The 13,676-nt window shown below is 42.0% G+C and overlaps 1 protein-coding gene across 5 annotated transcripts in view; it reads right to left on the bottom strand.

Annotated features, from left to right (window-relative positions):
- The window catches only part of pcnx1 (pecanex 1), a 63,168-nt gene that overhangs the window by 21,185 nt on the left and 28,307 nt on the right, over nt 1-13,676 (bottom strand). For 3 of the 5 annotated variants that reach the window (XM_079693056.1, XM_079693052.1, XM_079693054.1), the window contains 6 exons: nt 12,065-12,122; nt 8,082-8,311; nt 5,308-5,461; nt 5,088-5,120; nt 3,189-3,357; nt 306-416 (listed from right to left, as the gene is read on the bottom strand). In XM_079693056.1, coding sequence (XP_079549182.1) covers nt 306-416; nt 3,189-3,357; nt 5,088-5,120; nt 5,308-5,461; nt 8,082-8,311; nt 12,065-12,122 — 755 coding nt within the window. The remainder of the gene's footprint in view (nt 1-305; nt 417-3,188; nt 3,358-5,087; nt 5,121-5,307; nt 5,462-8,081; nt 8,312-12,064; nt 12,123-13,676) is intronic. The other 2 variants (XM_079693053.1, XM_079693055.1) reach the window with 1 other exon arrangement.

Raw genomic sequence — 13,676 nt, 5'->3', positions numbered from 1 at the left:
GGCACAATTCAAACGGGATCGAAAGATAATCTTTCTCTCTCCATTGACTTCAATACATACTTTTTCAGAAATAAGGTCCCATGGAGGTCCCCCGCCTCTCTATAAAACAGGAGTGTGTGTGTGTGTGTGTGTGTGTGTGTGTGTGTGTGTGTGTGTGTGTGTGTGTGTGTGTGTGTGTGTGTGTGTGTGTGTGTGTATGTATGTATGTATGTATGTATGTATGTATGTATGTATGTATGTATGTATGTATGTATGTATGTATGTATGTATGTATGTATGTGTGTGTGTGTGTGTGTGTGTCTCACCGTTGCCCCCAAACACGTGGATGTCCAGCTGCTCGAAGATGTACATGACGAAGGTGTTGACTTGCGGTAGCAGCCCCACGAAGAAGATGATGGGGAAACACAGAGTGAACACTGCAGAGACACATGATGTTACGATTAAAACGATGATGAGTTCATTGATCTTTAAAAAAGGGCTAAACCACATTTCTCAGCTTTTATCGGATGAAGCTCTGAATGTCTGTCATCATAGTTTATGCTGCTTAACCTTACATTAAAAATAAATCCTCAAACAAGATCTTAACTTTGAATAAATCATGTTCAATGAGGTAGCTTTTTTATTGCAATTACAATCTCGTTTTTGAAAGTTTAATCGCCAGAAAATATGGATTCCAACTATTTGGTTGGATTCGTTATAGATGAGAGTAACACCTACATCAATTTCGGGCGAAAAGTACGGCCCCGCCCACTTTTGGGGGAAAACAAAGCTGTCATTTGAATGGCGGTCAATACACATTCTGAAGTTTTTTCCAATCCGATCAGAGATGTTTGAAAACCGTGGACTGTCTGATCTTCAAAGAGCCCGATTACGATGGCCAGTCAGGCAAACATTACATTAAATCATTGGAAATCGACGATCGGTCTCGATATATGGTTAAATTAAAATCAGTAGACAAGGCTGTAATTTTCGCCAGCTGTTACTCTCATGAGTGAGGCGGAAAATAATAGTTGTATCATGCCAACAAGCTGCTGTGTCGTTTCTTGCACCTCAAACATTAAAACAAATCCAGAGTTCAGTGTTTCTGAACTTCCTCTAAGAAGAAAGGGCGGTAACAGAAGAGCTCTGTGGCTTCAGGCTCGATCGCCATTCAAATGACAGCGTTAGTTTCCCAAAAAGTGGGCGGGGCCGTAAAGTGAGTAGATGTTACTCTCATCTATGGACACCGATCACCAACTGCTATATTTAACCATATATCGAGCCTGATCGTCGATGTCAAATGATTTAATGTAATTGTTTGCTTGACTGGTCATCGTGATCGAGCTCTTTGAAGATCAGAAAATCCACGGTTTTCTTACATTTCTGATCGAATTGGCAAAAACTTCAGAATCTGTATCGACCGCCATTCAAATTACAGCTTTGTTTTCCCCCAAAAGTCGGCAGAGCCATACTTTTTACCCGGAAGTGACGCATGTGTTACTCTCATGTATTAAAACATGCGTATAACAACAATCTGGAGTTATTGGAAATGTTGGAATCACTCGAGGCAGAAACAATCCTTCACAGCAACCACTGGAATCCAATTCTATGAATAGTATAATAATGTTAGTCTACCCTCATCCTGATATCAGACTGTGCACAAACACCGGGTTTAAACACAATGAATACAAATGCAGAACAAATAAATAATGATCATTTCCAAAAACCTTTCATCTTAAATTATTGTTTTTCTAGCTTTTATGTTTTGGATGAGGCAGATGACTTGTTTATTATTCTGCAGGTCTGACTGAGCTGATATGAATGTTTCAGATTGGAGAGTCTCCAGGCACCTTCAACAATTAGTGTTGATTGTTGTTTGATGAAGGTGGCTTAATAAACAAATAACCACTGCTTCTCGTGAAGAGGTGGAGAGCACATTCCCACCATTCAGCGGGATTTTTCTTATCGTCGTGATGCAGCTAAACTTCTCTCTTATGTTGGGGAATAATTCAAGTTCAGCAGTAGATTCTCTCATGTACCATATCTCAGTTTTCAGAGTCATTTCCCACCTCTACAGAGAGACCAGAGACTGGCGACCCCCTGTCGACAGGGGGGGGGGGTCAAAACTGCGCTAGCGGATTGTCAAAGAAAAAAATGTTTATGCAAACGTTATTATTGATAATAAAATAAAAATTTAATTATAAAAAAAATTAATCCATTTTTTTAAATTATTATTATTATTTTTTGTTTTCCTTTTTTTTTTTTGTAATCATCTCTCGACCCCCACTTTGGGAACCCCTGGTCTAAACTATGATACGTTTAATCATCTATTACCTTCCATTAAGCCTTGTTCCAGTAATGTAGGAGATATATTTGATTATGATTTTGAAGATTGATGATCATGCTAGTAAAGTATTATAGCTTAACAAGCCAAAATTGAAACATCACATAAACAACAGACTAGCCATTTTGCCAAGTCTGCACATTTTTTTATTGATTTTTACTAACTAACTATTAACGGAGTAGTTCTAGCATACATTTGTGAGTTTTTGTGTCCATATTCCCAGACCTCTTTTTGTATCGTCACTATTACAACTTGTTTTGGAGAAAGCCATACTAATGATCCCCAAGTTCCCATCAGCAAAAACTCGTGGGTTTGCTATCCTGGCTCCAAAATGGTGGAGTGAGCTCCCCATTGACATCAGGACAGCAGAAAGCTTACACATCTTCCGGCGCAGACAGAAAATTCATCTCTTTCGACTCTACTTCGAGCGATAAAATGAAAAAGAAAAAAGAAAAAAGGACTTGTATACTAACTAAGCACTTGTATACTAACTAAGCACTTGTATACTAACTAAGCACTTGTATACTAACTAAGCACTTGTATACTAACTAAGCACTTGTGTACTAACTAAGCACTTGTGTACTAACTAAGCACTTGTATACTAACTAAGCACTTGTGTACTAACTAAGCACTTGTATACTAACTAAGCACTTGTATACTAACTAAGCACTTGTATACTAACTAAGCACTTGTATACTAACTAAGCACTTGTATACTAACTAAGCACTTGTATACTAACTAAGCACTTGTATACTAACTAAGCACTTGTATACTAACTAAGCACTTGTATACTATACTAAGCTAAATGTAATGTAATGCTGGATGTTATTCATACAGATAATCAGAGCCCCAGTGTTGTGCTCACCGATGATGAGGTCCCTGGCGGAGGCGAGGATGATGGAGCTGGTGAGAGCGACGCCGTACAGCGTGAAGCGGGAGGCCGTCCTCAAGCTGCCGCAGTGGAAGAGCCAGATGAGGCCGCAGCACAGGCAGAAGTAGACGGGCCGGCTGTACGCGATGACGCGGTTATGGCCCTGCAGGAGGGAGGGAATAAACAGCTTATTATAGAAGCTCTGCTTTCCCATCATGCACCAAGACAGCTCAGAACTAAGAACATGCATAATCATAATACAAAATAAAATTAAAGAAATAATAATATTTATAATAAAATATAAACAATTAATTAATTTAAAAGTATTATTATTCTTTAAAAAAAATACAAAATATAAGTAAAGGTTTCTCAAAGCATTTCTTAAATCATAATAAAAAATAAAAAAATAATTCAAGAAATAATAATATTTACAATAAAATATAAACAAATAAATAATTTAAAAAATAATTATTGTTATTCTTAAAACAAATAAATAATAACACAAAATATAAGTAATGGTTTCTCAAAACAATTGTTAACGTATATTTTCCTTTAAAGATCACAAATGGAGCCTGGACACAACCTGTTCACCCCCCTCCCCTCTGGCAGGAGACTGCACTCCATCAGGACCAAAACCTCTCGCCACCTGAACAGTTTCTTCCCCTCCTCTTAAACAAGGCCCGGCCCCCCCACTGAGACAACGTAGACTCTATATGCATTACATTAATGCACACAATGTTCAAATACTTATTGCACATTCATATTTTATATCCTATAACTCATTGCATTAGCTATAAATTACTGCTTTATTTTATTGCTATTCAACTATATTTCATTAGAGTGTCCTTAAAGATTTTTTGTTTTGTATGGAGATTCTATGTTTTATATTTTATGTCTGCACCACAACATCAAGTCAAATTCCTCTTATGTGTGAACCGACCTGGCAATAAACCCGTTTCTGATTCTGATTCTGAAATGGCTCTCTTAATTTGGAGCGTGACGCCACCATGCCCTCCAAAACAAAGAAATGTTGCCCTCGAGATAGACTGTGCATAAAAGCAGACAGAAAGATTATTTAATTGAGTTTTGCAGTCGGTATTATTGCTAACGAGTCATAATCCAGTCGGTGGTGTCAGTGACACAGGTAGAGACAGAAATAGCTTCCAGTGTTGTGTTTCACAGAGGGAGCGTGCACGGCTGCAGAGCGCACGTTTTCACCATAGACTGTATATCTAAAGGTTTAAACACAACAGGCTGCTCTCATCCAGAGGGATTTCACAGTAAATACACCAGGTCTGCTCAAAGTGTGTCACTGATGATGGAGGGAAAGGAGTCCTCAAGTTGAGGTGAGGTGAGGAGAGTGAGGGAGGGAGGGAGCTGCTGTCTCAACTCTGGACGGCTATTTAAAGCTCCTGCCTGCAGCGGAGTGAAGCTGCATTAATAAAAGACGTTTCAGAGCAGGCTACTGGACACACACACACACACACACACACACACACACACACACACACACACACACACACACACACACACACACACACACACACACACACACACACACACACACACACACACACACACACACACACACACACACACACACACACACACACACACACACACACACACACACACACACACACACACACACACACACACACACACACACACACACACACACACACACACACACACACACACACACACACACACACACACACACACACACACACACACACACAGATGAAGGCAAATGTCCTTTTATTTTGTCGTTTTAAGAGCTTTTCTTGTTTTGTTTAATTTGTTTCTCTGTGTGGGTTATCCAGGAACGTAAAGGTCAGAATATAAGCATCTCATTTAAGCCCAAAGAATGTGGATGTTATATTGACTTACATGTCGCGGGGAAGAGGAGTCTGGTTGAACACTCTGAAAAATGAAAAAAAACTGGTGAATTCTACTTAAAATATAATGTTGAATATTTAAACTTAATGTCTTTTAAATACATCCATGTGTACGTTATTATAATATTCCAGAGTAAATAAAGAATAATACAAATGTTGAGTGTGACTTGCTCTTGAAACACTGTCTGAATGTTGTGCAGTTTAGTATTGACCTTCAGTAATGAATACTGGCAGCTGGCGATGACGAGGCAGAACTGAAAGACCCAGATGTCGGTGAAGAAGCCGTGGACGAGCAGCAGGGAGCCGAGGAAGGCCACGAGCACGGCCAGCACCACGGCCAGAACGTTCTCCAGAACCTCGCGGTTCCTGAGAGACAGTGAGAACAGTTTGATTATTAGTACAGTTAACAGTTCTCCAATAAAAGACTATCGCACCAATGCATAATATCCAAACCAGCTCCGCAGAACAACAGGTGGGTTTGATCGGCATGTGCTGCATTTACAAATGTCCAATGGTCTTTAAAATGAATAAAGTGTTACAAGCGTTTCTGCCAGGAAATTAGCTTAAAGTTGTAATATTTCATCTAAATCCTCCTATTCTTTATGTCTTATAAACAAAACACACAAAAGAAACGATTTCCTCTAACCAGACTCTGTAATAAACAATACATTCTGAGCTTCTTCGAACAACTCTGAAGCCACGATTGAATAATTTGAGACAAACAGTCACGTGAGAATTATTCTGGGAAATTCCTCCTGAACGTCCAGCTTTTTGAAATGTTTGCATGTGGAGCCCAGAAAGTCAAATATGGAAAAATGGAAAATACAGAAGACAGAATGAAGGCGGTAAAAGTATGATATATAAGCTCCAATCCATGCAGGGCTTTAAGAAGAAGTCAAATCATCTTAAAAACTGAGCCTTACAGCTGATTGTGGATAAACTGCAGGCGAGTCCCTGAGTCCCCCATAAAGACAATTACAGTAATCAGGACAAGGGGAGATAAAAGGCTTACTCTCCAAATCCACAAGTGGAACGATCTAATTCTTCAACAGACCTACATCATGGGCAGGGTTTCCTTTAGCCGGTAATTACCGTTTTTTTAGCTGGTCAAATGTATTAAAAATCGATAAATTCAAAACCTGCCGGTCAAAATGTCCGGTAATAATCAGGGATGCTCCGACCGTTTGATCGGTGCTCTCTATAAAGGCCGGTCAGGAGAGCTGGATCTGATCGATATGGAGATAAACGCGAGTGAAGTGTAACCGGACGAGAGAGAGGGAGGGAGAGAGAGATAGAGAGAGAGAGAAGTGGAGAGAGAGAGAGAAGGAGAGATAGAGAGAGAGAGAGAGAGATCAGCTGCTGCATGATCACCTGAAGCCCCGCCCACTGTTTAGCGAACTGCATGAGAAACTGACGGGCTGTCGAGAGAGAGAGAGAGAGAGAGAGAGAGAGAGGAGTAAGAGAGAGAGGGAGGGAGGGAGAGAGAGGGGGAGAGATAGAGAGAGAGAGGGAGATATAGAGGGAGAGAGAGAGAGAGAGAGAGGGAGGGAGGGAGGGAGGGAGAGAGAGAGAGGGGGAGAGAGAGAGAGATAAAGAGAGAGAGAGAGAGAGAGAGAGGGAGGGAGGGAGAGAGATAGAGAGAGAGAGAGAGAGAGAGAGAGAGAGGGAGGGAGAGAGAGATAGAGAGAGAGAAGGAGAGATAGAGAGAGAGAGAGAGAGAGAGAGAGAGAGAGAGGATCCATTTCTCCCGTGTTATTATCCAAAGTTAATGTAAACTTTTGAATGACGTACTTTATCTAATACAAGAAGTTTGTTTGAATGTAATAATGTTGTTTGTGGAGGCGCATCATTTATTGAAAAACATAATCTGAACTTTTCGATCTGTTACGATTATACTGTAAACTGAGTTCTAAACATCAGCATATCCGGTCATAGTCCGGTAATTACCTGCCAACGGAAATTCTGCTCCACAATTCTTTTTATTCTGATTGAAACATGACCGGTAAGTTTCACATTTGTCCGGTAAGATTTATTCTTTCCATACACGGACAAAATATCCTAGCGGAAACCCTGATCATGGGTAAATTGCACAATAGAAATCTATTCTAGTAGACCTCAACAATGGAATTATGATCAGTGGAAATGGCCATGACATGGGACCTTTAATTAGACATGGATTCAGCTCTAGTGGAAGCTGCATCACATATAGCTGCACGTAGCCAACAGTAAGAACATAACTAAATATATCAAAAGGTAATGACCTGCTGTCACAGACTTCTGTTGTTTGTATTTCTATCATTTAGAAACCCCTCAATGTCAGTGGGTCTGACCTGATTAAATAAATCGTCACCGCTGTGCACGATAACAATCTGTAGATTCAACTGTGTAATTATTCTGATTAATAACTTGGGCTTCCAGCAGAGAAGAAACTGGTATGATAAAACAAGATGAGATAACATGCTGACTATTTCCACGAGAACGTTTCATTTAGGTCATAATTACAAACAGCAGGTCCAGGATCTGGTGTTGCTTTTTGGTATCTTGTATTGAGTTTTTTTCATAAGCGGCATTAGTTTTCAACACAGGCGTTATACGAGGCATTAGACGTGTACAATTATGAAAAACGTGTAGAAATTGAGAGAAGAACCCAAAGATATTCACTGCAACATGATATCGAACCGCGTGTTTTTATATTCGGGATTCTGGGAAACGGTATTTTGATCTCTCCGTCCGTGCACACAAACTGAAAGGTCGGCAATAAAGTGGACTTTTTAAAGCATCTTCATAACTGAGAGGCTGAAAACTGCATTTTCTTACATTTTTGAATAAAGACTCAAACATTGAGTTTAAGCGATTATTCAAAAAGTATGCGATAACATTTTCTGTTGATCGTCAATGTTTACGATAATGGTTGCATCTCTTAAAGCCAGACCTAACTCATGGGAAATAATGATCCTCAGTGAAGTGTTGCTGCAGCTGCTCTCACCTGTCGAACAGCGCCAGCAGGGTGAGTCTGTCGAAGTGCAGGCCGACCCAGAGGAAGGGCAGCAGCCACAGACGGTAGTAGTGCCGGCTCTTGCCTGCGGGGGGGGCGGCGGGGTCCTCGGGGCCCAGCGGGGCGTCCTGCAGCTCGGGGCTCAGGTCCCCATCCTGCTGCTCCAGAAGCTCCGGGTCCATCGTCAGGAGCCGGTTCAGACGGATCTGAGGGAGGGAGATCTGTCGCACCGTCACTCACACACTCAAGATACAACTCTTAATGTCTTAAAGGTCCCCTGTTATACTGTCTTTAATCAATACGTTACAGGTCTCAGATATATACAGAGCCTGTCTCTGATTGGCTCCAAACACCAAACAGATCATTGCAGCATTACCCATAATCCCCTCTGTTTCAGCCCTGTTTCCAAAGTGCTGATTCTCTGTCTGTTACTTTAGATGAAAATAAGGAGCCCCTCCCCACGCCCCTCTGAAAGAGATTTGGTTACAAAGAACTCAATGGAGCTCTAGGAGGAGATTCAGGTGATAAGGTGGGGGGGGGGTTACCTTGGTTGCTGATTGGCTAATGGTTACTCAAGCCAAAACATCGTTATGACATCATAAAGTGGCCAAAATCCGATCAGCTCATTTTCAGACAGGTTTTTATAGAAATGGATCAAAAAGAGAGAGAATCTTTGTTCCTGAAACTTTCAGAGTCTCTTTCCACAGAGGGGACACATGTTGATGTAGAAGAGACATGAAGAAGAGGGGACACATGTTGATGTAGAAGAGACATGGAGAAGAGGGGACACATGTTGATGTAGAAGAGACATGAAGAAGAGGGGACACATGTTGATGTAGAAGAGACATGAAGAAGAGGGGGCACATGTTGATGTAGAAGAGACATGAAGAAGAGGGGACACATGTTGATGTAGAAGAGACATGAAGAAGAGGGGACACATGTTGATGTAGAAGAGACATGGAGAAGAGGGGACACATATTGATGTAGAAGAGACATGAAGAAGAGGGGACACATGTTGATGTAGAAGAGACATGAAGAAGAGGGGACACATGTTGATGTAGAAGAGACATGAAGAAGAGGGGACACATGTTGATGTAGAAGAGACATGAAGAAGAGGGGGCACATGTTGATGTAGAAGAGACATGAAGAAGAGGGGACACATGTTGATGTAGAAGAGACATGAAGAAGAGGGGACACATGTTGATGTAGAAGAGACATGAAGAAGAGGGGACACATGTTGATGTAGAAGAGACATGAAGAAGAGGGGACACATGTTGATGTAGAAGAGACATGAAGAAGAGGGGACACATGTTGATGTAGAAGACACATGAAGAAGAGGGGACACATGTTGATGAAGAAGAGACATGAAGAAGAGGGGACACATGTTGATGTAGAAGAGACATGGAGAAGAGGGGACACATGTTGATGTAGAAGAGACATGAAGAAGTGGAGACACATGTTGATGTAGAAGAGACATGAAGAAGAGGGGACACATGTTGATGTAGAAGAGACATGAAGAAGAGGGGACACATGTTGATGTAGAAGAGACATGAAGAAGAGGGGACACATGTTGATGTAGAAGAGACATGAAGAAGAGGGGACACATGTTGATGTAGAAGACACATGAAGAAGAGGGGACACATGTTGATGAAGAAGAGACATGAAGAAGAGGGGACACATGTTGATGTAGAAGAGACATGAAGAAGAGGGGACACATGTTGATGTAGAAGAGACATGAAGAAGAGGGGACACATGTTGATGTAGAAGAGACATGAAGAAGAGGGGACACATGTTGATGTAGAAGACACAAGAAGAAGAGGGGACACATGTTGATGAAGAAGAGACATGAAGAAGAGGGGACACATGTTGATGTAGAAGAGACATGGAGAAGAGGGGACACATGTTGATGTAGAAGAGACATGAAGAAGTGGAGACACATGTTGATGTAGAAGAGACATGAAGAAGAGGGGACACATGTTGATGTAGAAGAGACATGAAGAAGAGGGGACACATGTTGATGTAGAAGAGACATGAAGAAGAGGGGACACATGTTGATGTAGAAGAGACATGAAGAAGAGGGGACACATGTTGATGTAGAAGAGACATGAAGAAGAGGGGACACATGTTGATGTAGAAGAGACATGAAGAAGAGGGGACACATGTTGATGTAGAAGAGACATGAAGAAGAGGGGACACATGTTGATGTAGAAGAGACATGAAGAAGAGGGGACACATGTTGATGTAGAAGAGACATGAAGAAGAGGGGACACATGTTGATGTAGAAGAGACATGGAGAAGAGGATTTTGCATAATAGGTGACCTTTAGAGGGGATTCATCAAAACTCTGTGACACTGACAAAAAAAAAAAATCAATCTGGCTGATGCAGATGTTATCGGTTGTTGTTTCTTTTTTTATTTCTTTTTTATTAATTCCACATCTGTGCCAGGTAAAAAAAAGACATCTTCATTATAAAAGAAACTTCTGAAATGATCTTGGAGCAGGCACATTAGGGTGGTCCTTAAAATTGAAAGGGGGAAGGTCTAAGCTCCAATCGACCTGGGCTGCCACACCAGCAGCCACGATGCTGCAACTGAGGCTAAACTCCCAGGTCCATGAGGGGGGGGTTGACATGTTGTCAGGAAAACATTCACCAGGAGAGTTTTCTTGACTAATAGAATGAATTCTGGGGGTTGGAGCTTAAAATAAATGAATTTGAAAATGTGCATGGCACTAAGGACCACCCTGAGGCACAAATATAATCAAACTCACAGAATGTATCAAACAACCTCGAATATTATTTTCTTTCCAAAACGGCTGAATTGTATTTATATTCGTAAACAATAACACACACACGTTGACCTCTAAAGTCATGCAGAGTCGTTTCCAGCTTTCTTGTTTATTTACAAACGTGCAGCTGGTGTTCCAAACCGACCGCAAATAACCAACACAAAGTTTAGCAGCCGCCAAATTGGTGTCCCACAGATTGATATACAAAAGAGGTAAATAAGACAAATATTGATCTACAGTGATGTTCTGCAGAAGGATGGGTATATCCCTGATGTCATTTTAAATAAGGACATTGAACAGATGTATGAAAAGATAGTAAACAAAGTTAGAAGACTAAATACAACAAGTAGAGTTAAACGTTTTCTGTAATATCTCTGCAGGAATTGTTCAAAAAAAGCCAAAGTTTATCAAAATACCTCGTTTGCTTACATCATATAAATACATGCCAGGATGCTAATTGTTTTCACAATCCAATGAAGAATTTAGAAAGTTGATTTAGAAGCCAACACTAGAATAGTTTTTAAATTGCTGTAATATAATCTTCCTGAGTTCTAAAGTGATAAGAAGGGGTGAGAAAACAGAGAAGGCAAACACAGCCAGAAAACTATTTAAACCATGAATGCCAAAAATAATATGCATAAATATACAAATCAGATACGCAGAAGAGGAAAAACAACTTTCTGTCTCTCTGCAAGTCTGGCTCTTACACACACACACACACTGAATCAATCACACACACACACAGAATCACACACACTGAATCACACACACTGAATCAATCACACACACACTGAATCACACACACTGAATCAATCACACACACACACACTGAATCACACACACTGAATCAATCACACACACTGAATCACACACACTGAATCAATCACACACACACACACTGAATCACACACACACTGAATCACACACACACTGAATCACACACACACTGAATCACACACACACACACACACACACACACACACACACACACACACACACACACACACACACACACACACACACACACACACACACACACACACACACACACACACACACACACACACACACACACACACACACACACACACACACACACACACACACACACACACACACACACACACACACACACACACACACACACACACACACACACACACACACACACACACACACTACTCACCAGGTCATGGGGGTAGAAGCGCACTGAGGTAGAGCTGGAGAGGTGGGAGTCGGTGTCCCTGCAAGAGAGAGAGAGAGAGTTTTTTTTGATTTTTCAAACCACTTTTATTCACAAAGCAAATAACCAAACAGACACATTGACACATATTGTCAGTTCAGACAACGACTGAAAATAAGATCCACAGAACACAAAGCATTTTTAAGGCACCACATGGCCTCAAATTCTCCCACATTTTTTGTTAAGCAAAAGTAACCGTAGTCCGCTTTTAGTCTTGCTTTAACCATCTGCTTGAAAATCGAAACTGAATCGGTATCCAATGATTCCGCAACTTTATTCCTCCTGCTGAGGTAAATGGCCATTTTAGCCTGCCCCAAAAAAAAAATCAAAAAAGCTGACTTTTGCTTCTGGCTGTACCTACAACCCAAAATGAACATTGTCTTAGAAAAAACCACATTAAACAAAAACAGCTTCTGAGTGAGTAACTGAAAAAAACAAAGGAGTCGACCACATTCCGTAAAACAATGAAAAATGGTTTCCCTCTGTTCACAGAAAGGACAGGCGTCAGACACTGTAGGGTTGATCACTGAAACAAACGCATTTACAGCTACCGCAGCGTGGAGACCCCTCCACTGGAGGTCCCCACCCCTCTTAGTCAGCGGAGGCAGAGCGCTCTCCACTCAGGCCTCTGAGCCTCAGTCAGGCCCAGATGGGCTCTCCACCGGGTGTCCACTCGCTCCTGGAGTCTGCTCTGATTCAGCACCTTTGTCACCAAATAATAAAATGTTTTGTTGGACACGGTGCTAAACTTCAAATTAGTAACATTGTCCAACTTTAACAAAAAACCCTCACAACTGAGGTCAGGAAAACATTGCATCTCTGGAAAAGAGTCATTGTCATTTGGAGACTTCAGTCCGTTACAGTGAGCAGCGATCAGCGCCAGCTCTGATTGGCTGAGCTGCTGTTTCCAGCTCTGCAGCAGGAGGCTGACCACCCGGACTGACCTGAGGCTCAGACGTGAGGCCAGGCCTGCAGCGTTGTCCAGACAGGGGCCACACACCTCCACCACCTGGCCCAGCGTGAGGATCCTCTCCTCACAGAGTCTCTGTTGTAGAGAAGGCCCTACTCCACACACAAACCGAGATCCACGGACCACCGGCTCTCTGAGGAGCCAGAACAGTGAGCCACAGCACTCTGGTCTCTCTTTTCTGAGTAGTCCCCACACCTTGAAGAGACCTCCATAGAAACCCGAGAGATTGTTCAGGCGTAATCCTTTCAGGTCCATTAGGAACAGCGACTCAGCCAGACCCAGCCCACCACAGCGCTCCAATAAGGCCCGAGCTACGGGTCTCCAGACCAGGTCAGCAGGTCCAGTCAGGAACCTCTGGACGAACCGGAGCCTGAAAGCAGCCCCTCTGCTTGCCAGGTGAACCAGGCCATGTCCCCCCTCCTCCTTTGGCAGGAACAGGACGCTCTGAGGGACCCAGTGCATGCGGTCCCAGAAGAAGTCCACCATGAGAGCCTGCACCCTGGACAGCAGGTTTACGGGTGGGTCGGTGCATGCCAGCCGGTGAGCCAGCATGGAGGAAACAAGGTTGTTTAAAATAAGGATAGG

Source organism: Notothenia rossii (genome assembly GCF_949606895.1).
Source record: "Notothenia rossii genome assembly, chromosome: 7".
NCBI lineage: Eukaryota > Metazoa > Chordata > Actinopteri > Perciformes > Nototheniidae > Notothenia > Notothenia rossii.
Note: the sequence above shows the minus strand (reverse complement) of the source record. Positions and strands in the feature narration are given on the sequence as shown.